Raw genomic sequence first — 21,640 nt, forward strand, 5'->3', positions numbered from 1 at the left:
GTCAGTTTCAGAGCTGAGACTTTATAAAACGTGGACTTACAGCTTAACGTAGGATCCAAACCACATGAACTTCCAATGTTTCTTAGATTGAAGTAACGAAAAACTGAAACATATTATTGGCCTAGTATATTAAGAGAAATTCTTACCGGCTCGTGGTACTAAATAACATAAAAAGAGATATTTTGCTTTGAAGGGATAAATGAATCTGTACGCTTCTCTGGATCCGTCATTCCCCCTCGACCCGACTACGTACCGCACTCTGGATGACAATATCTAATCAATTATCCCTACTTATTCACTATTACAAAGGCACTTTCTTTATATTACCTCCACCCGTTGAGGCTCTTCCATTGTTCTGACTTCCGCGTAAAGAGCTTTCCTGCTTCACACGAGAGTTTCATTTTGATAAGAGAAGAACTGAGTTTGTATCCAATAATACTGTTGACGCTAGCCCATGCCACGTGTCTAGTCATCATACTCTACACTTGTGTATTCTTGCACTTTTCGTGAAATCTGTGTTGTTTTCCCGGAAAATCGGAAAGAGTAGAATTGAAGATAAAATTTTATTCTCTTTGGGTAATTTTCTCGAAAATAGCTAATAATTCAACATTTTAATGACACACAAAAAAGAAGCAGAATTTAATATGCTTCGAAGCGGTATTCAACAAGCTGGATTTACTTTAAAACTCCGTTCTCCGTTCACAAAGAAAAATCCGTTCTCCGGACAGCGGTATATTGTACACATATACAGTATCCTCTTGTTTACTGTAGAAATCAGTACGGATCATACGTTATCCGTAAGCTACATAGGCACTGCCCTTAGATGTTACATCATGCCGTTGCAGGATGTCTGACATCTAACAATTTTCTGTATATCACATGCATATACTTATGTTACCTTCGTCAGCTATATGTTATATACGTCCATTTGTATGTGATATCCTGACCGCCTACATTGTTTCATACGGAAAGTACGTATAGATAGAACACTTATACAGAAAGTATTATAAAACATGCTTTTTCAATTATACGTCTGCTGTACGTTAAGTCCAAAAACTACAGGAATTACGCATCTAATCTATCTTTTTAAGCACGCCACCTACAATTTTTTTCTCAGTGTATATATTAAAGAAAAAGTAAAAGTATGTATGATTTTCATTGTTGTTACAAAAATAGCTTTTCCACCACTTTCATCTTCCAGCAATATATCTGCGCTGCAGGCGCTAGCTTATTTCATGTGTGATGTTTTATGTCCCCTGAGTTTTGTTGTGAGGTTTGTTGAACTCCTATAGAGAATGAAAAACGGGCACATAATCCAGCTCATGGTCGTTTTTCTTAGCCATATTTAAAAGTGGATGCCAAATTACTAGATTTTTTTGTATATCTCTGTACCCAGTAGTCCGAATTTACAACCTGTTTGCTTATTTTACTCCTTTGTAAAGTAAATCTCATAGTTCTAAATTACAGTGTAATTTGAAAAAAATGTAATAGTGACGTACTTTCCGATGCAAGTTTTTCAAAAACTGGATTCAAAGAACAAAAATTTTTTTACAAATAGAAGGAGTATGTAATTTTAAATACATACGTCGTAGTGGATATTACTGACACAAATTAATAACATAGTGCCAAAAATTGAAATGAATATTGCAAATCTTTCAGAGTCGAGAAAAGACTTTAACAAAATTATTTATATGGGTTTCTGCATTGGTCCAAAACAGTACTTTTACATTTGCAAAAATCACAGAACAGTATTTCCAATTCTACAGGGACATACAGTTTCTCTGAAACATATCTGACAATTATATGTTTTAGGAAAACCTTCAGGTGGTGATGGTTCATCTGCTACCTGCGGAACTAAAATACCATCTTCCTTTATGTAACCATAGTCCAACGGATTGAGTTTCTCAGACGGCTCCAAACCATAAATTCATTTATATCATTACAAGTAGCTTATTTTTATGTGAAGACTGATAGATCTTCAGATAGAAAACAAACCTTTAAAGTTTCGTAATTTTTTGATCAATTTCTTCATATTTATTTTTGACGAGAATGGATTTCTGACAAAACCGGAAAAATCAAAGATGGTTTATGAACTAGAAAGAGCCAAAAACAACACCACCAAATTCCGAAATTCCTCAATCGTGTGGTAAAGCAACAGTTATATACTTTATGGCAGTTGCAAGAATGGTTGCAACAAAATCTTTAAACAACTTGAACACCTGTGAAGAGTTTGTAAGAAGCATTTGGAAAGCTATCTGCCAACCTTCACACATAAGTGAGCGCATCAACATTGTTTTCGACGTTTATAAGGAGAAAAATGTATATGTATAAAAAAAAGACTTGAAAGGTGTAAGCGATCACGGAAACAACCTGTAGAATATGTTTGTTTATTTCTTCTCACATGCAATATTATAAGTGATTTTTTCTTTCTTCAACACAGACGGTTTGAAGTGAATTTCAACTATTTGATCGTCATATCATCTGCAAATCTTATGCATCTAATCATTCTACCTCCTACCGAAATGCCGTCATCATCATGCACTCTCTTTTTCACTATCTCTTCTAGATAGACATTAAATAGCGTTGGCGAGAGGCAGTATCCTTGTCGAACTCCCCTTCCAATTGCACTCTCTTCCGTCAGTATTTCCCCTATCCTAACACTTACTTGCTGGTTCATGTATAAGTTTCTTATGAGTCTTCGATCATTCCATTCCAACCGTATCTTCTTTCGAACTCCCAACAATAATTCCCAATTCACCCGGTCAAAAGCCTTTTTTAGATCAATAAATACAACATACACCTCTTTCTCTTTTTCTATAAATGTTTCACCGATCACCCTTAATAATCCAATAGCATCTCTTATGCCCTTACCTCTTCTCACCCCAAACTGCTCCTTCTCAACTTCTTCATTTGTTGTTCCACATAACCTTCTGATCAGTATCCGGAGCAAAATTTTAGCTGCATGAGATATGAGAATAATAGTTCTATAATCCTCACATCTCTTTGGGTTCGATTTCTTAGCCATCGATATCATGATCGTCTTCAGGAAGTCTTTTGGCCATTCCCCTGTTTCATGTATTTCATTGCATAGTCGGAACAATTCTTTCTTTCCCTTATCTCCTATATTTTTAATGAATTAGAATGGTATATTATCTATCCGTGTTGCCTTTCCATTCCTAATTTCGGACATAGCCTTTTCAAATTTATCCCTAAGAATATTAAATCCTTTATTATCATCCACGCCTACTTCACTTCCTACTTCAACCTTTAGGGTTCACGGTCTATCCCTATTCTCATACAAGTCTTCCACGTATTCTTTCTATCTTCCTATGACCTTATTTCTGTCGCTGACTACCTTCCCATTATTACTTTCTACTGCCATCGTAATATCCCCTTGTTTCATCCGAAATTGTATAGATTTCACCTCCTTATATATTTCCTCATATTTCCCAACTCTTTCTAATTCTTCTATGTCCCCACATTTTCTTTTGTAATATTCTTCCCTCGCTCTGTCTGTTTCTCATTATTTAAGTTTCTATACATCTTTCTGCCCTCTTCTGTATCAACCTGTTTCCATGTCTTCCTTTCCCTCATTTTATGCAACATCTGGTCTGTAACCCATGGTTTCTTAGCCATTTTGTGTTCGCGGTAACCTACTGCTTCTTCTGCAACCTGCTGTAAGCAACGTTTAATGTATTCCCACTGTGCGCTACTATCTCCGCCTATTCTTTTCCGGTTTGAATATTTTTCTTCGAATTTTTCAACGAAAAGTTTTGTTATTTCCTCGATTTTCCACTTTTCAGTATTCAACACTTTGTTACTTACTTTTCTTCTGTCTACATTTTTCAGATGAATATCTATTTCGGCCTGCACAAGATTATGATCAGATAAAATATCAGCCCCGGGAAGGGTGATCGCGTTCTTTAAGCTATTCCGGTACCTGTCCTAAACATAACATAGTATATTTGATATCTTCCATCGTCTGTTGGTGATTTCCATGTATATCTTCTTCTCTTGTGCTGATTGAATCAAGTGTTCCAAATTACTAGTGAATTCTGTCTACACAAATTCACTAGTTCCTCTCTCATTTCATTTCTTTCTCCTAAACCATATTTGCTTACTATATTACCTTCCTCTTTTTCTCCCACAACTGCATTGAAATCTCCCATTACAATTACGCATGCACCTTATCCATAATTTTCCTTATCTATAATTTATTCTATTTTCTCATAATTTTCCTCTACTTCTTCTGCTGCATGCGAAGTCGTCGGTACATATGTCTGTATTACCACTAGATCCTTCGCTTTCCCTATAAATCATAACATAACTCTATCATAATAAATTGTACTTTCACTACCTTCTCCTTTAAACGCTTTCCAAGAATTATTCCTACGCCATTATTACCGCCCTTTTCATTACCTGAGTAAAACATTCTATACTCTTCGCTGTTCAGCATCCCATTACCTTCCATCTAACTTCACAAACTCCTAGGAAATGTAGGTTATTTTGTTTCATTTCTTCTTTACGATTTTCTTATTTTCCTTCCTGTAACATAGTAAGTGCGTTCCCTGTCCCTATTCTAAACCTTTTGCTCTTTCCTGTCTTTCTTTCTCTGTTTGTCTTACCCCATTATTATTTCCTCGTCCAATAGTCCTTCCCAAGCCATCCCCCTCCCGTAGATCCGAATGGGGGGCTTTGTTACCTCCGGAACTATATTTTGACTTGCGAAAGACCATTGTACATAGGTTCTTTTTTTGCTGCCAGAAAACTAGGGAAAATAGAGCGGTGGTTTACCGTTGCCTTCCACCCCGCAGTACCGTAGCCGCTAAAGTCACTCTGACCACATCTGGGACTAAATGTCCAAGTTGCCGTACCAATCACTATGATTTCCGCCAAATTGGCTACTGGAGAACTGCTGCCTTCTCCCAGAACACTCTTCGTCTGGTTACTCCATTTAGACTAATTCGGTAGAGTGGTCCTTCTGGTAGTGAACTACTACCGATATAGCTCTAAATTTCACTGTAGCACACAATTCTCCCCATCCGACAGATAAGTGTCTCCGTAAAGGTCGTGGTAATCGGGGAGAAATTAGAATATTACATTCTATTCAAGTTAGATAATTTACATATAACCTACATAAAGTGAAGGAATAGGACTAAGGCTAATGCGGATGTTAGCTTTTTGATCTCTATGTGTCATTGCTTAGTTGTGCACCTAAGGATTAGCGCCTAATGATTCAAGTTTTAGTCATATTTATTAATTTGTTTCACCATGCTTTTGTGCATTTTATGAAAGAATTCTCTTTAACTCTTTCTACGGTTTTTACGTATTTTGTACTTTAATCACACACAAAAAGAAAATATTAACGGTATTATTAAGGCTGTGCCCAACCCTCGAAATGCGTTGGGATTTCCCTGGCATATTTCTTTCCAAAATTTTATGAAAACTATTTACTTTATACATTTCAAAATTCGTCCAAATGTTTGTTAGTATTAATACAGGGTTTGTCCGGGAAGTAATAGGACTGATTTTATTCCACCATGACTGTACTTCGGAGCGTGCGCGCACCGACTGGATCCGGTAGAGGGCGTTCCTAGCTAACGAGCGAGCGGCTGGTCAGTTGTCTCCGAGCACACGGAGAGTCAGGACAGGCTTTTTCGCGCGACGTGTTTCTGTGAGTGGTGCAAGCCGAAAATGCAGCGTTCGTTAGAGCAGACCGTGCTGGAAGACCTTCGACTTCGACAAACACCGACAATGTGACCGTCGACTAAGTATTCGTTTAATTGCCCAGATGCTAAATTTACCAAAAACTGTGGTTCATGAAATTGTGACGGAGCATTTGAACATGCGCAAGGTGTGCGCGAAGATTTTCCCAAAATTGCTCACTGACGACCAGAAATTGCGGCGAATGGAATTGTGCCAAGAAAATTTGAACATGTGTGAAAATGACCCCCAATTTTTGAATAACGTAATCACAGATGACGAATCATGGATCTTTGAGTATGATCTCGAGACAAAGAGGCAATCTTCCGGGTGGCACACGCCTGCGTCTCCTCGCCCAAAAAAGGGAGCAATGAGCAAATCCAAAGTGAAAACGATGCTCATTGTCTTTTTTGACATCAAAGGCATCGTCCACCATGAATTTGTTCCTCCTGGACAAACCGTCAACGCCAAGTTTTACGTGGAAGTGCTCAAGAGACTCAAACGAAGGGTCAATCGGGACCGACATCCAGACATCGGAGTCGACTGGAAGCTGCAACACGACAACGCCCCGGCTCACACCGCCTTTCTTGTGAACAGCTACCTGACCAAGGCCGGCATCCCAACGCTTCCGCAGCCGCCCTACAGCCCAGATGTGATCCCCCGGACTTCTTTTTGTTTCCTCGCCTGAAACGCCCGATGAAAGGCAAGCATTTTGAGACGACAGAGGGGATCCAAGCAGCTTGCACCGCTGCTCTCAAGGCTATTCCGGAGAATGACTTCCATGACGCCTTCAATGCTTGGAAATCGCGCTGGCAGCGCTGCATCGACGCAGAAGGAGCCTATTTTGAAAGTTTTTAAAGAATTGTAACGATTGGCTCAATACATTTTTTAAAATCGACTCAGTCCTATTACTTTCCGGACAAACCCTGTATTGCATGTTCGCTTTTACTTTTTCTTAGTAGGGTAATATTAGAGCGCACTAATTAAAAATTAATTTTCTTCCATTTAAAAGCTGTGTAAGATAATGGCTGCATTTTGCAACAGCGCAGAACAGCAGATAGGAGGCTAAGCAGGTAGGTTTCTTTCATTCTCTGTCCCCCGCTAGGTCACGTGCGCGAACTTAGGGTTGTCTCCGGAGATGAAGAAACCAATGGAATGGAGATTGACAGCAGATAAGAGCAAAGTCTGTTTTTTTTCTTCATAAATTTTCAAGATTCCATTGATTCTACATAAACATCTCCACGAATAGTTACCTGTAGAGGCCTATTGGAGCTAGCGACGTACGAAAATTTCAGAAAATCTATCTGTGTTCCTTTCAAGTGAGGAAAGTGTTCATTTATAAAAGTAGTTTTGAACTGTATGGTGTAGAGTAAACATGGGCGTCATTTAGGGGGAACAGGAGGGGGCAATTGCCCCCCCAAGAGTTTGAGCAATACATATACTTTAATCGATTGTCTACTAATATACTAGTACTAAACGTAAAAGTCTTATGTCAGTGGTGCTCTTGCTCCCTTCAAGTGAAGTCTTAAATGACGAACCTGAGAGTAAATTAGCTTATTTGTCGCATCAACTGACAAACGTTTACACAGAGATCGAAAAGAATTTATGCTGTTGTGATGTATAACGAGCTGCAAAATAGTTAATATATGTGTAAGAAGAAAACGACCGAGAACTGCTTTTCGATATATCATTTATCTTTTATGCTCTATGAATATCAATATTCAAACCGGAAATACTAGTAAATTTCTACCAGTTTCGGTTTTCAATAGAGAGATAGGATTGGAGATGGTACATTTTCTAGAGACGTTGAATCAATTCCCTAAAACCGCTTGTCGTTAGGTAATATAATTTTTCATTTATGGCCCGTAAGTGGTCCATCTCTATTACTTCCGATTTATATAGAAGATTGACTGAGGAGATAGAACCTATTCTTAGGACGCTAAATCGATTCCAGAAAACACTTCTCAATATCTCTTGCCGCTTTTGGTGTGATACCTGTTAACAGACTGACGGAGATAGCCGTTCTATTAGACTTTCGAAACCTTTGCATAGAATAGTTTGGAAGTTTAATAAACCCGGGTAGAAGAAATAGTATTCATCAAATCTATTTTCGTGCAGATTAAAAACATGGGAATTTCAAAAATTGTTTTACATAAGTTACTATGCCCTAAAGAATAACGAGGACCGCGGTGGCTCAGTGTTAGGATGCCCACCTCTGGTGTGTATGTGCTCCCGGTTCGATCGCAGATCGCACCAAGTGGGCCTTGTGGTGGATAAACATCATGTTCGTGAGTTTTCTCATTTTCTTCCACTTTCTTCATTCCACCATTTCATTCATTCTCATCATCACCGTCTCCTTTATCCTAGTCGGCATAATCGTGGGACGTAAAACACAAAGATTTCACTTCATTTCTATATAATAACCTAATGCATTCTACAGTGTTCTGTTCTTGGCTAATGCCCCAATAATAGCACCAAATTGATTAAACACTTGCAGATTGATATGCCACAAAATCGATTATTATTCATGTCAAAAAAATGTTCCACCAATATCTGCCAGGTAATCACTACAAGCAAGAATCTATCTATTTCGTTCAAATAGTGTTCCCCATGACACGAGATGAGAAGTAAGGTTTTTTCGTCTCGTCTCCTAAATATAATAGGTCTCGTTACGTCCCGATCCTCGAAGACTTCTTTCGCTCTTGTCTTGACATTTTATTGTTCTGTTTTGGTAATTTATGTTTTTTTTTTTTTTTTTTTTTTTTTTTTTTTTTTTTTTTTTAGAAATTATGCCCTAATTTTTTTTAATTTCATCTGGAAGTATCACAACCGTTCCTCGTCACGATTGGTCCACGAATAATGTGGTATAATAACATTTAAACCATACTTATTATTGGTTTAAATTGTGTAACGACTTGCATATTTTAAACGTAGATAAATGCTCTTTGCTTTCGTATCATCATTTTACCAATTTGTAGGTTTTTACATGTGAATCATGTAACACTAAAACAGTGTTTGAGATCAAAACTTGGGTGAATCAGTGCTGCCAACGGGACTCGAGAAATTTGTCGTCTCGAAAACGAGACGATAATTGCTGTATTTCTTGCACCGTCTCGAATTTAAAAAGATACTTCTCGTGTGGTTCTCGAGATTATAATCGATGAATTTCTGGTCTCGTGGCCAACAAACGTTCAGAATGGGATGAACTGGTGGACTTGCGCGGGGGTGCGTCTGTCTGTAGGGAGCAGGTGCGTTAGCAACGGTGGGTATGCGCGTAAACAAGAAGTTTATCCAATCATTATGCGAATAGAAATACAAAATACATGCGTTTAGAATTGCTAAAATTTAAATGCATCACAAATATCGACCAATATCCAGTTTTTGTTTTTCTTACGCCATAGTGAAATATTACCCAGTATAAACTGCCAAAGCGCTTGTTGAGATGTACTTATAATATCGATTCAAATGTTATCATAACCAGTGGTGTATTTAGAATCTTGTTTCGGACGGGGAGGCTTGAGAGCCAGTAAGAAGCATTTGTGTTGTACGTATAATGTGAAAAAAATAATAATGAAATTATTTTGGGGAGCTCTTGAGCCCGATAGCCTCCTAAATGCGCCACTAACCATAACATATTTGTTATCATTATTAGAGCATAAATGTAAATTATCCTTCATAATATTAATAATGCAGCAAACTTTTCAGTGCTGTATCTCAGTTACATAAGTTACATGTTATCCAGGTATTCGCCAGGCGAAATTGTAGGCCGCGAGATTTTGATTGAGATGTTTCACCCGCAAATCATCATCAGATCAAGTATAAACTCTCTTCTAATGGATGGTCAACTACAAAATAGAAGTAGGCCTATGCACGAATATGGACATATGGACTAATATAGCTTTCTGTGGATATACTTTTATTGATTCAGTGCGATTTGTGATCATTAAAATTTGCGACAAGGTTCATGTATCGATCAAATTTGATTGAAAATTTGATATTCCTCAGCTGAAAATTATAATTCTAGTTTGCGACCAACCGGCACTTCGTTCTTTAAATGAATCAGGAGAGTAGAAATAATACACGTTGCCTGATGTTTTTTCCTAAAATTTTGAAGTGTTATGAACTACTTAGGGGAAACAACGATAAACATCTCTTTGTTCAAAAGTGACGTAATTGTAGATTCATAAGATATAGCGTAACTTTGATCAGGAAACTGAGTCCAAATATACTATATAACACAACACACACACATATTATATATATATATATATATATATATATATATATATATATATATATATATATATATATATATATATATAATTCTGTAAATCAAGTTTTCAGTCAAGATCAAATGAAAAACATTTCACTTGCTTGTCGTTGGAATACCACTATCGGATCCAAATGATCTAGACCCTCAGAAATATTGTAATATAGTATTTACTTATTTATTTATTTTGTATATGCCTATTACTGTTATGCACACGCACGAAATGCTATGATTTGTTCTTTCATCTTCCCAGATATTTCTTTTAAAGTTTTATTTTTTAGTTATATTCCTTATTTTGGAAAGCATAATATTGATGATAATGCTTTTAGTTTTGCGATTCATCTGACATGTCTCTTTTCTTCTCCACACAAGAATCAAGATTTAGGATCAAAAATAGTTGAAATAGGAAAATAGGGAATAGGCACGCTGTTTGACAAGAAGGCTTGTTACAAAATACAACTAAAAGATACATAGATATATAAGATTGTCTCATTTCTGAGAGCAGCCAGTCTTGCCTCTCGCAACCTTATGTTCTTCCGAGCATGTGATCAGGTTGTCAACGAACGTAACTTCGAAGATATGCATTCTCCGCATTTTTAGATAAAGATCTTATCTAATTTCGTAACTTGTTTCCCTCCCCTATCAACTTTTTGAAGATCACTGAGGAACAATGGTGTGAATTGATCAGGTATCTGCACCTCCTCGAACAGGAAAAGAAATTCTGCTTATATGCTTCCAACGTTGTCATATTTATTTGTAAAAAGTAATATTAATGAACTATAAGAGCTAGATTAAAAATAAAAAAGTGAACATGTAGTAATGGGGTAGCCTAACATCTGGAGAAATTTTGAATTGCATAAGACAAATAGTTTTCATAATATTTTGGAAAGAAGTTCACCATGCTATTATATAGGGATTGATGATATCAGCTGAAAACGTTAGACACTGCCTTAAACACAAGAAATGTTCAATTGAAAAGGCGTAATTTGTAATCAGTTCTGAATATGTTTGTATATATTTTGAGTAGTGTTCTTTACTTGTCTACCAAACAAGAATCAACAATTAATTTGCTTTAGTATTAAGTTGGTACAAATGAAATATCTGACTTCATATCGGCTCGGAAACTCTCCTCACCAAAACGATACATAGATGGACTACGGTCTACACGCCTAACGTCAAAAACTCTGTACACGTCGAACAAACAAGCTTTAATAGTGCAATGAAGAAATAGTGCTTTACTCAATGTTCGTTTGTAAGACTGCAATATGGAGAACACACAATTATGAATGCTTTTTCTTTACGAATTCAAACTGCTATATTTTCCACAGCAAGCTACAAACAACAACCACCACCACCACCACTACTACTACTACTACTACTACTACTACTACTACTACTACTACTACTACTACTACTACAACAACTACTACTACTACTACTACTAATAATAATAATAATAATAATAATAATAATAATAATAATAATAGTGTATTCGCTATTACTTTGATATAGTTCGTTCCAGTAAAACAGCACTGCAAAATGAGCTATGCAAGTATCGACTTAAATTATGTTCAGATAAATTTCTGAACAACACCATGCAACCCAGACCCTCGGAAAAATGTCATTGCCATTGCAAACGAGTTACAAGTCAACTCTACCAACGTCGTGTGGGGCGCGGTGGCTCAGTGGTAGAGCGTTCACCTCCGGTGCTTGGAGTCCCTGGTTCGAACCCAGATCACGCGATGTGGACTTTGTGTTGGACAAACACCGTGCTCGTGGGTTTTCTCGGAGTTCTCCCGTTTCCTCCCACTTTCTTCATTCCACCAAATCACTCATCTCTCATCATCACCGTCTCCTTTAGTCTAACCGGCATAAACGTGAGACGTAAAACTTAAAGATTTCATTTCATTTCATTTCTATCAACGTCGTTCGGCAGCTAATGCATACGCTAAGGTCAGAAGGTTGGACACATGTGCGTCGCATGAGTTGACAGCAGTCATCAATGAAAGCATTTAATGTATTTTCGACACAACCAACATTGTTATGATTCTTCTTTGTTAAGCTAAATACTTCTTTTTCTTTTATTTCTTGTTAAATAGTAAGATCAGAGAGTGTTTTCTGATTACTATAATTATTGTTTTTAATTTTTAAATCTTATTCTTTCTAAAGAATCTTGCTTACTGGAGTGACTGCTGTATTTCCTTAAGTACTTCTTTTAGGACTTTTCCTGGTGTGACGTCAATACTATTAATGTATCCAATATCTTTCATGCATAATGTTCACGCCTTATATTCATATATCATTTTGCATTTTTTAAATAATAAAATTAATTAATTATCTTTTGTAACAACTTACATTAACTAATAACGTCAAGTTGATTATACTAATGTATTTGGGTATCTGCTATAAAAATAAAGTAATGGTTTAGCTACTGTTTTACGATCTATATTTTTTAACGAATTTTTTGTAGAAAGTGCAAATTTCTAACAATATTAGAACATTATTCAGGTTACCTTTAGTGTTGTACGAATAAAATTACAACAATTAGTATTTTTCATTAAAATTGAAACTAGTTACCATAGTGAAAATTATCAGTTGCTCCGTAGCAGTCAAATCAGAGAAGAGTGTGCTTTCTTGTGGACATAATCCAAGAGTGTATTTCAATTCTCGTACAGGAACGAGTCTGTTAAACATATTGCAAAAAATAAATCCTTCTGTTGGTAAATGTAGACCTAGAAAGAAAAATAACAAAACAAAATCGTCATATATATATAAAAGCTTAAATACCAACGAAGGATCTTCGGTGTTGTTCCTATCGATATCAGTGAAATACATAAATAACGAAAAGAAACGCCTTCGACATTACCCTGTCAATATGAGGTTAATTAAATTAATAGAAACAGTAACGCTCTCGGCGTTGTCATTTTCAATATGAATGAAAAAATAATTACCGAAAAAGAACGATTTTCCATTACCTCTATCGATTTTCCATTGCTGTATATATGTTTGCCAAAATTTGGGTTCAGATGTCATCAGGAGTGTCATCAATCAGATTAGCAATTCTGAAACCTATTGACTCAAAATTAATATTGGTCATTCTGGACACATTATTATTCACTTTACTAACAAACTCTCATGATCATTAAGGTTAAACTTGAACTTGAGTTGCGCCGGGAGTCTTACTGTCTATCTCAGTAACTTCGTTAACTCTAAATTTGACACTAATATGAATCATTTTGATAATTTTATTATTCAAGTCCCCCAAACCCTCATGACGAAGGAAGCGGGCGTTGAATTTCAACGACGTCGCGAGTGTTACATTCAGCTACGAGGTCTGGAAAACTATGAATTTGCATTAATATAGGATACTTTGGAAACATTACTTTTGACGTCCACACCAAGCTCCTGTAACCATGGGGGCCAGAGTTGGACTTGAACAGCGTAATGAGTATTTCTATTTATCTTAGTGATCCCAAAAACTATTAATTTGAGACTAATATTGGTCACTTTGGACATCTCATTTTTCACGTCACATCAACCCCTCATAACAATTGGGTGAAAATTGTAGGCCTACTTGTACGGGTTGGGAGTAGTGATGGGCAGTGGGAATATTCCCGGTGGGAAGGAATTTAAAAAATGGGAATATTCCCGGGTTTTTTCCCTGGCCTATAAATTCCCCTGAAGGAATTTATTTCCATTTTTTTACTTTATCTTCCAAATTATAAGAACCATATGACTAATTACTTTATTTTAATATTTTATGATTTCCTTCTAGGTTTTAAAGAATTTGTAGGTTAAAAAATTTAAAAGTATTTGACGGTACTTTATATAATTAATATTATTTTTTAAGTTTCATTTCCATTTGCATCAAAATGTAAGGTAATTGTTTAGTACTGGGGGGGACTAGCAAACAGTAGGATGATTTACGGAAGAAATGAGTTGATAGCGATGTTCAAGTAGTCAAGAAAGTATCGAACACATTTTTTTGGGCAGTAGGGGATTTATACAAAACGAAAAGGTAAGTGGAAGTGATTTATTTGAGAAAAATAAGTGAATTGTTGGTATCGAAGACAGAAAACAACGTGCCATGCGGGGCTCTAACCCGCCTTCATTCGCTAACGCTCGCTCTCCAATTCCGTCTGAATTTAATGTTGGTAACGTAATTTAACGTATGAGAGCATAAAACAACCGCATCGGAATAGAATATCGCAAAAAAGTAGGTGCAAAAGCTGGCCCCCAATGCTAAAGAACAGCCAAAATTAGCAAAGTGCTAATTTACGAATGATGAAAAGGAACCATTTTGTAAAGTAATTTAGAATTATGTAGAAATAAAGATGAAGTACTATTAATAAACCCTGAACCACCATTAGTAATAGACGTCGGTCTGTCTCCTACCTGTGTCTCGAATTTCTGAAGACGTACTCGGACTTCTTATACATGTGAATTAACGAAATGGAATTTCGAGAAATAGGTAGAATGAAAGATCGTGTATGGCAATGTTACGTGCTAAAATATAAAGATAAGTAAGTATCTTGCAAATTTTGTGAACATAAATATGTATGCGCAAATGTTGATAAATTGGTGACACATGTATCTTCTAGCATTTACCCAATCTAATTGGTTTATAACATTTATAATTTTAATGTGTTTTTAATATCAGTAATAGAGTCAAGTTGAGCAAATCCACTTACATATAAATTTAAATTGTTACTATATAATTTACTATATAATTTTTTCACACAGATTTAATTGATAGAACATATTCTAAATAAATATACATTTATGCATACTCTAAATATAATAAAGTGTTAACCCTTTCCAGCCCGAATTTTTTTGCGTGTTAGAAAAACATATGTACACAGTATTTCCTGTTGCAATGATGCCACATCATAGATCCTCTGTTTTGCTTCAACGCGAGTAAGTAGAGATATCAAATTACGAAATTGACCCGAAAGAAGAGTGTTATGATTACATGGGGAAACTGCATGAATTAATATTAGATTTATGATTATAAAAAATTTGTGATTCCAAATGGCATCATTGGGCTGGAAAGGGTTAATAAAGTAACATAGTACCGTCCAGAGTATACATTTTAAAGAATCCTCTGTGGACACCAGTAATAATATGCTCTGATATAAAAATTAATTCAACTTTGAAATCATAATATAGTAATAGAATGCAACTTTCTTTCCGATTGAACATAAATTCCCAGATAAATTCCCATTTTGGGAATCTTCCCGGGAATATTCCCAGGGAATATTCCCGAAAAATATCTTCCTGGGAATTTACCCATCACTAGTTGGGGATGTTCAATTCATGTCAGAGACTCCGAAAACTATGCATTTCACAGTAAGGTCATGTAGTCGTTTCCACTTCCTCAGGTCCCCATGACAATTGGCTTAAGTAGGACTTAACAGGCATCGGGAGTGTTATATTTCATCTCGGTGACCCCAGAAACTATTAAGTCTCATCTCGTCTCAGTGAAGCTAATATTAAGGTCAATACAATATTCGCACAGCGGGGAAAATATTGACCGAAGACGCTTTTACGAATATTTCATGCCATTTCGATGCCCGTCTCTGAAATATAACAGTATTTTGTTGATGCTAATAACACAAATCCTTTTCGTCAGTTCACATATAAACCGTGATGCATTAATCAAGATTTTCCAGAGTATCTAAAGTAAATATCAGCTAGAGCAAGCGCCTAAACGGAACGCCCTGCTTTCTTATTCCTATCACCCATTTCTCTATTCAAACAATCTTAGCTTTTCTAAAGAAATTAATATTTTATATGTAGATATAACAATTTGTGTTAAAAGGACATGGGTTTTTTAAAACGTGTTATAAATATAAGGCATTCTTATTTTTCTTTTTCATAAACCAAACCATCTCGTAAGAAAACAGTTTTTGTCATTTCCCGACAATTCTTTTTTTTTTTTTTTGTGCACATATTCCTTTTTAACAATAACAAGAAAAACAAAGAAAAAACAAAGGAAGAACAAAACAAGAAAATGTCATAGAAGAAAGCTTAGTGAATGATGATAATGACAACGAAACTTAACCAGCTCAAGCGATAGTTCATGAATTTAATATGAATTAATATCAATTTAATATGTAATTTAAAGAACATACTAGGATCACAATTTTTATTTCCTATACAAAATATACAAGATGTGATTGATGAAGTAAACATGGAGAAAGGATTTCAATCATTTGTAAATCAAGAAAGTCAAGTACTACAGAAACTATTAATCAATTTTAGAGATATTAGCAACCGAAGGTAGTGTATAAAGAAAGGAAGAAGATGAACCATTCTACTATACTGTATAGAGAAATTTGAGAAAGTGAATAAAAGAATATGAATGAATACTTCAAAAGTAAGCTTGAATAATGAAAACATAAAATGTTGATGGTCATGTGCAAAAAAAAAAAAAAATCATATTCAAAAAAGAAAGATATAGACAAACGCCTCCATCAGAAAGAAGAGGAAGAAGAAAAAGAAGAAGAAGAAAGAAACATTTACTTCGATATCAGAGATATTAAAATAATATAATATGCAATTAAAAGAAGAATAATTTTACTATACAGAACTACAAAATTAGCTAGAATTTTTATTTTGAAAGCCAAAACAAGAAACGAAAGGTACATGGGTACATGTCAGTCTATAAAGCAGGAATTATTAGAGGAAAATGTTAAGAGAAACAGGAAGAATAATTTGTAGCGTACATTGTACTTGAATAAATACAAAAAGGCTAGACGAAATAATGCATTAATACAATCAAAACACAAATAATGCAATAGAAGTAAGGTATGGAAATAGTGGTCCTAACAGTGATAATGAAAGTAATAAAAGAAATTGAATAATAGAAGAAAGAAGAAAAATTACATACGATATTTCGTAATAGATAGAATGTTACTGACAAGATTCTCTCTTTTCCGGGAGGTGAGTACTCCATCACTGCAATTACTAATAGTTTAGAAGAACAGAAAATTAACTTTCATGGCATGTGGAGGAATATGATCAAGTTTGAGTGACAATGCGAATGAAACAGAGGGATAGTTGTGACTTTGGTAATCCTCTAGAGAAGAAAGAAACTTCTCAGAGGAGGTACCGTATTTACGGACTATGAGACGCACCTTAATTTTTAAGCATTTTTTTAAAAAAACGCACAATAACATTTTTTGCCATTTTTATTATTACATTGCAAAGCCGGACTAAAAAATTCTTACTTTATAAAACCGAACTATACTCTATTGAAATTAGTTTGTATAGTCTGCACGGCGAAGGAGCCAATCAACGTTTGGTGGGGAACGATGTTTCGTCGCAAGTAGGTTGATGTTGTCATCGGTTTTCGAGCATAACATCATGGGTTGTCAACTAACAGATGGATTGGTTAGTTCCGTCATCGCATGTTAAAGGAATTACGATTTGCCTTGTTTCCAGTTTTTCGCAGAGTTTATGGTCTATATCCTAGTCTGAGGTTCTGGGTTTGTGGTGGTGGGGCGGGGGTGTTAGCAACCTTGTAAATTCCCGTAACTCATGTTCTACGTATCGGTGCACTGCTGCTGCCAGTTGAATCCAATGTTACCAGATAGATAAAGGTTTCACGCGGCATCGAATATATGGCCATTTTTAAGATTATGGGCATTTTAAATCAAACACTGGGTATTTTTATATTAATTTCGAGTATATGACGAACCTGAATTATGGAGTGCGTCTTTTATTCCGTAAAATACGATATTAGTGAGCTTGGAAAAAGTGCTACATAGGAACACATTTTACATTAACGAAGACTGTTTGGTAAACTTTCATCCCGTGTTTATTCCCGGAGGATAAGATTAAGTTAAATAAGGGATTTTCTACCTAAGGAAAATAGTGTTCTAAGCAACCATAATTTAAAAATGAGGAATACAAGCGTAAAATTTTCCATATTATTATGTAAATTACACTGTGCAACAAATTGATCTTTTGCATCGGAATGAATTACGTTTAATAAGTGGGTCTATTCCCTATTGATTCCGAATATGAACCCAGAACTGTTGTATCACGTACCAGTTCGTGGAGAAATAATGACGTCACCACTGTATTTAAAAGCATATGGCAAACAACATGCTTCTTGACATGAACTCATGTTACCAATTACACCCCTGAGATTTGATGGAAAGAACCTCAAAAGTGATGCTGACAAATAAATCTTCAAGGACATGTTGCTCCTCATTGCTTAATATGCCAGGCATTTGTTAATAATTTCTTTGTAATTTGGAGTTATCACATTTCCCAGGAAAACGTTGTAAACGTCCTGAGTGATAGTCAAGCACCGTGTTTGTGAGCACTGATTCAATGGAACTGACCTGCATTAAGTCTCGAATTTGAGAGCCAATGAAAATTCCTTCTTTATCATCGTATTACTAGGATTTGGAAATTTTGCACATACTTTGAAGTATTGTTCATTTCTTTCACAAAGATTTTCATGAACTCAACGTTAGATGAATCCATGGTATAAAGATACCCTTTTAGGAGAAGAAATAAATGCAACACACTTGGGTCACCGGTTGAAGATATTTTCGACCACACTCAACTTTGATACAATGTAATTCATTCCCTTCTCGGGTATCCCAGAGGCACAGGGAATAATGGAATGGGTGTATCCAACTTGCGTTCTTTATAGAAGCCCCACAACATTTAGATTTTCAAGTATTTCTATTTGTACTCTTCATACTCAACGGCTCTCAATAGCATTGCCATGTTCTTATATCTTTCCTTTATTGTGCAGAATAAACGACTGGAATGGGTGGTTTTATTGCTATCATAAAGTAGAAAGGATTTATGTTAGTTTCTGATGAGTCTATAAAATACGTCACTCCACAGGATTGTGACCAGTTCCAAATGCATTCAACAGTCAATCCGTGTCATTACAGTATACCAGATTACTACTATATCTTGACAAGTAAGTGGCAAATCTAAACTGAAGTTTACAGTATGACGTATGTATGCTGTACTGTCAGAGGTTATTTTTCTTCAGCCAAGAACAAAGTATTTCTAACTTCTCTTTGAAAAAAATAAGATTTCTTACTAGTCATGCAGTTCTCTATGTGAGAGAGGTTTCAGCTGAATGTGTGATGATGAAGGTTGTAATCGAATTTTCATAATCAAAAATGTGTGTACATTCACAATACCTTCTGTATCATTTTGCATTGTTCTCTGTGTTGGTGGCTTTGGAACTGGAAGAGAAACAGGATATTTGAGTGGTCTTATTGTAGATTGCAAATTTGGGTGGGAAATTATGCGTTTCGTCTTGACTGACATTTCTGATACTTTCCTTAGGCTAAAGTAACGGTTCGTGAGGTGATCCTTTGGTTCACTTCACAACTATGGTAAGGCAAACGGCGTAAACGGACGTGTATTCCATCCAACTATCCTTTCAATTAATGACATAATCTTTAAGCTCATTTCATCAACACCCCCATGAGCGCTACTTACAGTCTTTTATCAAGACATTGTGTATGTCCATGTGCACGAATAAAATCTACACATAATTGAAAATATTCATGCAGAACAACACCCAAAGCCTTATAATTTTTTTTTACGGCATACTGCATGCATGGTAAGATCATTATCAAACAATGCTACTCACTTCTATTCAAATACCCAACAATTTGCGTAATACTAGTTCATTATGCTACACAAGTGATTTAATACATTTTATATCCACTTTAGAATTAAGATAACCTGAAGCAAAGGGACAAAATTCAAAAGTTTTCCCCATTATTCATATTTAGCTTTACACCAACCATAAGCCTTTCCTGATTCGAATTCGTTTCTAAAGAATCACTATCAGAATCATCAGCAGTTAACTTCAATTTCGTACAATTTAAGCACCATCAAACATTCAACAGATAACATTTCTTATCTTAGATAGAATATGAGTTCAAAATAATTTCACCACACACCACCATCAACAATGTGTACATAAAGAAGACGGAAATTCATGTCTTTGCTTGTATATTCCTACTTCCACTTGTTGCATGCATGTTATTTCAAAATTATGTCACAAACACGATGAATCCCAAACCATACATATTATAATGGGATAAGTTTACGACCATGCCTTAGTAAATAAACCAACACTTCTACTACTCTAAAGAAATAATACTACACAATTTCTACTTCCATTTTTTTTCTGTACGGTGTACAGGTTGGAATAACCACTTCTTTTTCTTGTTGTGATGTTAGACATACTTTCTCTCTTATTGTGTTGTAATTATTTTGTAATCTATAACTCTCTACGACACAAGTTGTAATTTCTAAATAACTAACCTAAGTTATAGGTACCAAAGACATAATATTAAACATAGCTAAGAAACTCAAAGCAGAAGACGTTTTTCCTTTGACAGAGTCAACAACTTTATCTAACAGAATGCACTACATATCAGACACCTTGTTCGTCACTTCTAACCTATGACGTAACATAATGCCAGCATCCTCTAATTCAGTAGTTTATACACTTATCTTCACCTCCGTAACTACGACAAATTATGTCTTCATCATGGAACCCTTTTCATTCCTACCTGTACAAGATAAACTCCAAATACGCCAGGGCTGACTCAGTGTAGTATAGCTTTCAGTACAAAGATCAGTACAAGAGTCCAGTCTCGTAACTTACTTTACCCCTATCTGTTATATATCGGCCATTATTCACTTATTGAAATCCTAAATTGTAAATCAATTGCTTTCTGTTTCAGTATTCAACCCATAGACTTGTTAGGTCCATCGTCTTCGTAATTTAAACGAAAAAATAACTTGTTGAACGTTCCAAAATTGTGTACCGAGACTAATGGAGACGGTGAATATAATAATGAATGAAACAGTGCAACGAAGAAATTGAGAGAAAACGTGGAACTCTTAGAAAACCCCGAACTATAAAGACTGCTTACCACAAGTGGCTCAATAATTGTAGTGTGATTCTATGTGACATGGTAATTTCTATATCTCCTTTAAAATCTAATTTTGGACAGCGGAAAACTAGCAATTAACTTGCTGTTTACTTGGGTGAGATTTTTCGTTCCACATTAGGTTTCATTAACAAATGAAAAACCCGAAAACTAATTATAATGAAATTTTCAAAGGCGTTGGAGTTGAGAGAAAAGAACATCTAAGAAAATTAATCTATAAAAATTATTAAAAACTTAAACCAAGTATTAGAACTTCAACATTATTTAGTGCGATTTCCATGAAGGTAGTATATGACAAAAGTGTCCGGGTCATTTCCGGTGAATTATCAGTGTATTTTCGGTGATAGTATACACTATGTTATACTGTATACTTCCTCCTATGTTTTTAATAACAGTGTTTTTCGGATGTTGATAACGATAAATGCTATCCGGATGTAGTGGAGGGGTGAGTCGTATGTTGTAGATAAGTAGAAAACGATAAATGTTATCCGGATGTAGTGGAAGGGACTGAGTAGCATATAGATAATAATAAATTATACACAAGATAGGACGCCCCCCGGTGCCGGAAAACGGAGAAGACCCGCTGGCATGGAATGTTGACCTTGCTTGATCGCACGTACACATAATTAAAATTCTAGGATTTTTTTTTCTTAAGAAAGGATTGATTGCGAACGTTGAGTGGAAAATAATCTTGAATGTGATGGGAGACTTG

At 35.6% G+C, this 21,640-nt stretch overlaps 1 protein-coding gene across 1 annotated transcript in view; it reads right to left on the bottom strand.

Annotated features, from left to right (window-relative positions):
* The window catches only part of LOC145661604 (phospholipid-transporting ATPase ABCA3-like), a 1,415,399-nt gene that overhangs the window by 598,477 nt on the left and 795,282 nt on the right, over positions 1-21,640 (bottom strand). Inside the window, exon 9 of the mRNA XM_081726924.1 lies at positions 12,551-12,705. Coding sequence (XP_081583050.1) covers positions 12,551-12,705 — 155 coding nt within the window. The remainder of the gene's footprint in view (positions 1-12,550; positions 12,706-21,640) is intronic.

This window comes from Thermobia domestica, chromosome 10 (assembly GCF_964235325.1).
Source record: "Thermobia domestica chromosome 10, izTheDome1.hap1.1, whole genome shotgun sequence".
NCBI lineage: Eukaryota > Metazoa > Arthropoda > Insecta > Zygentoma > Lepismatidae > Thermobia > Thermobia domestica.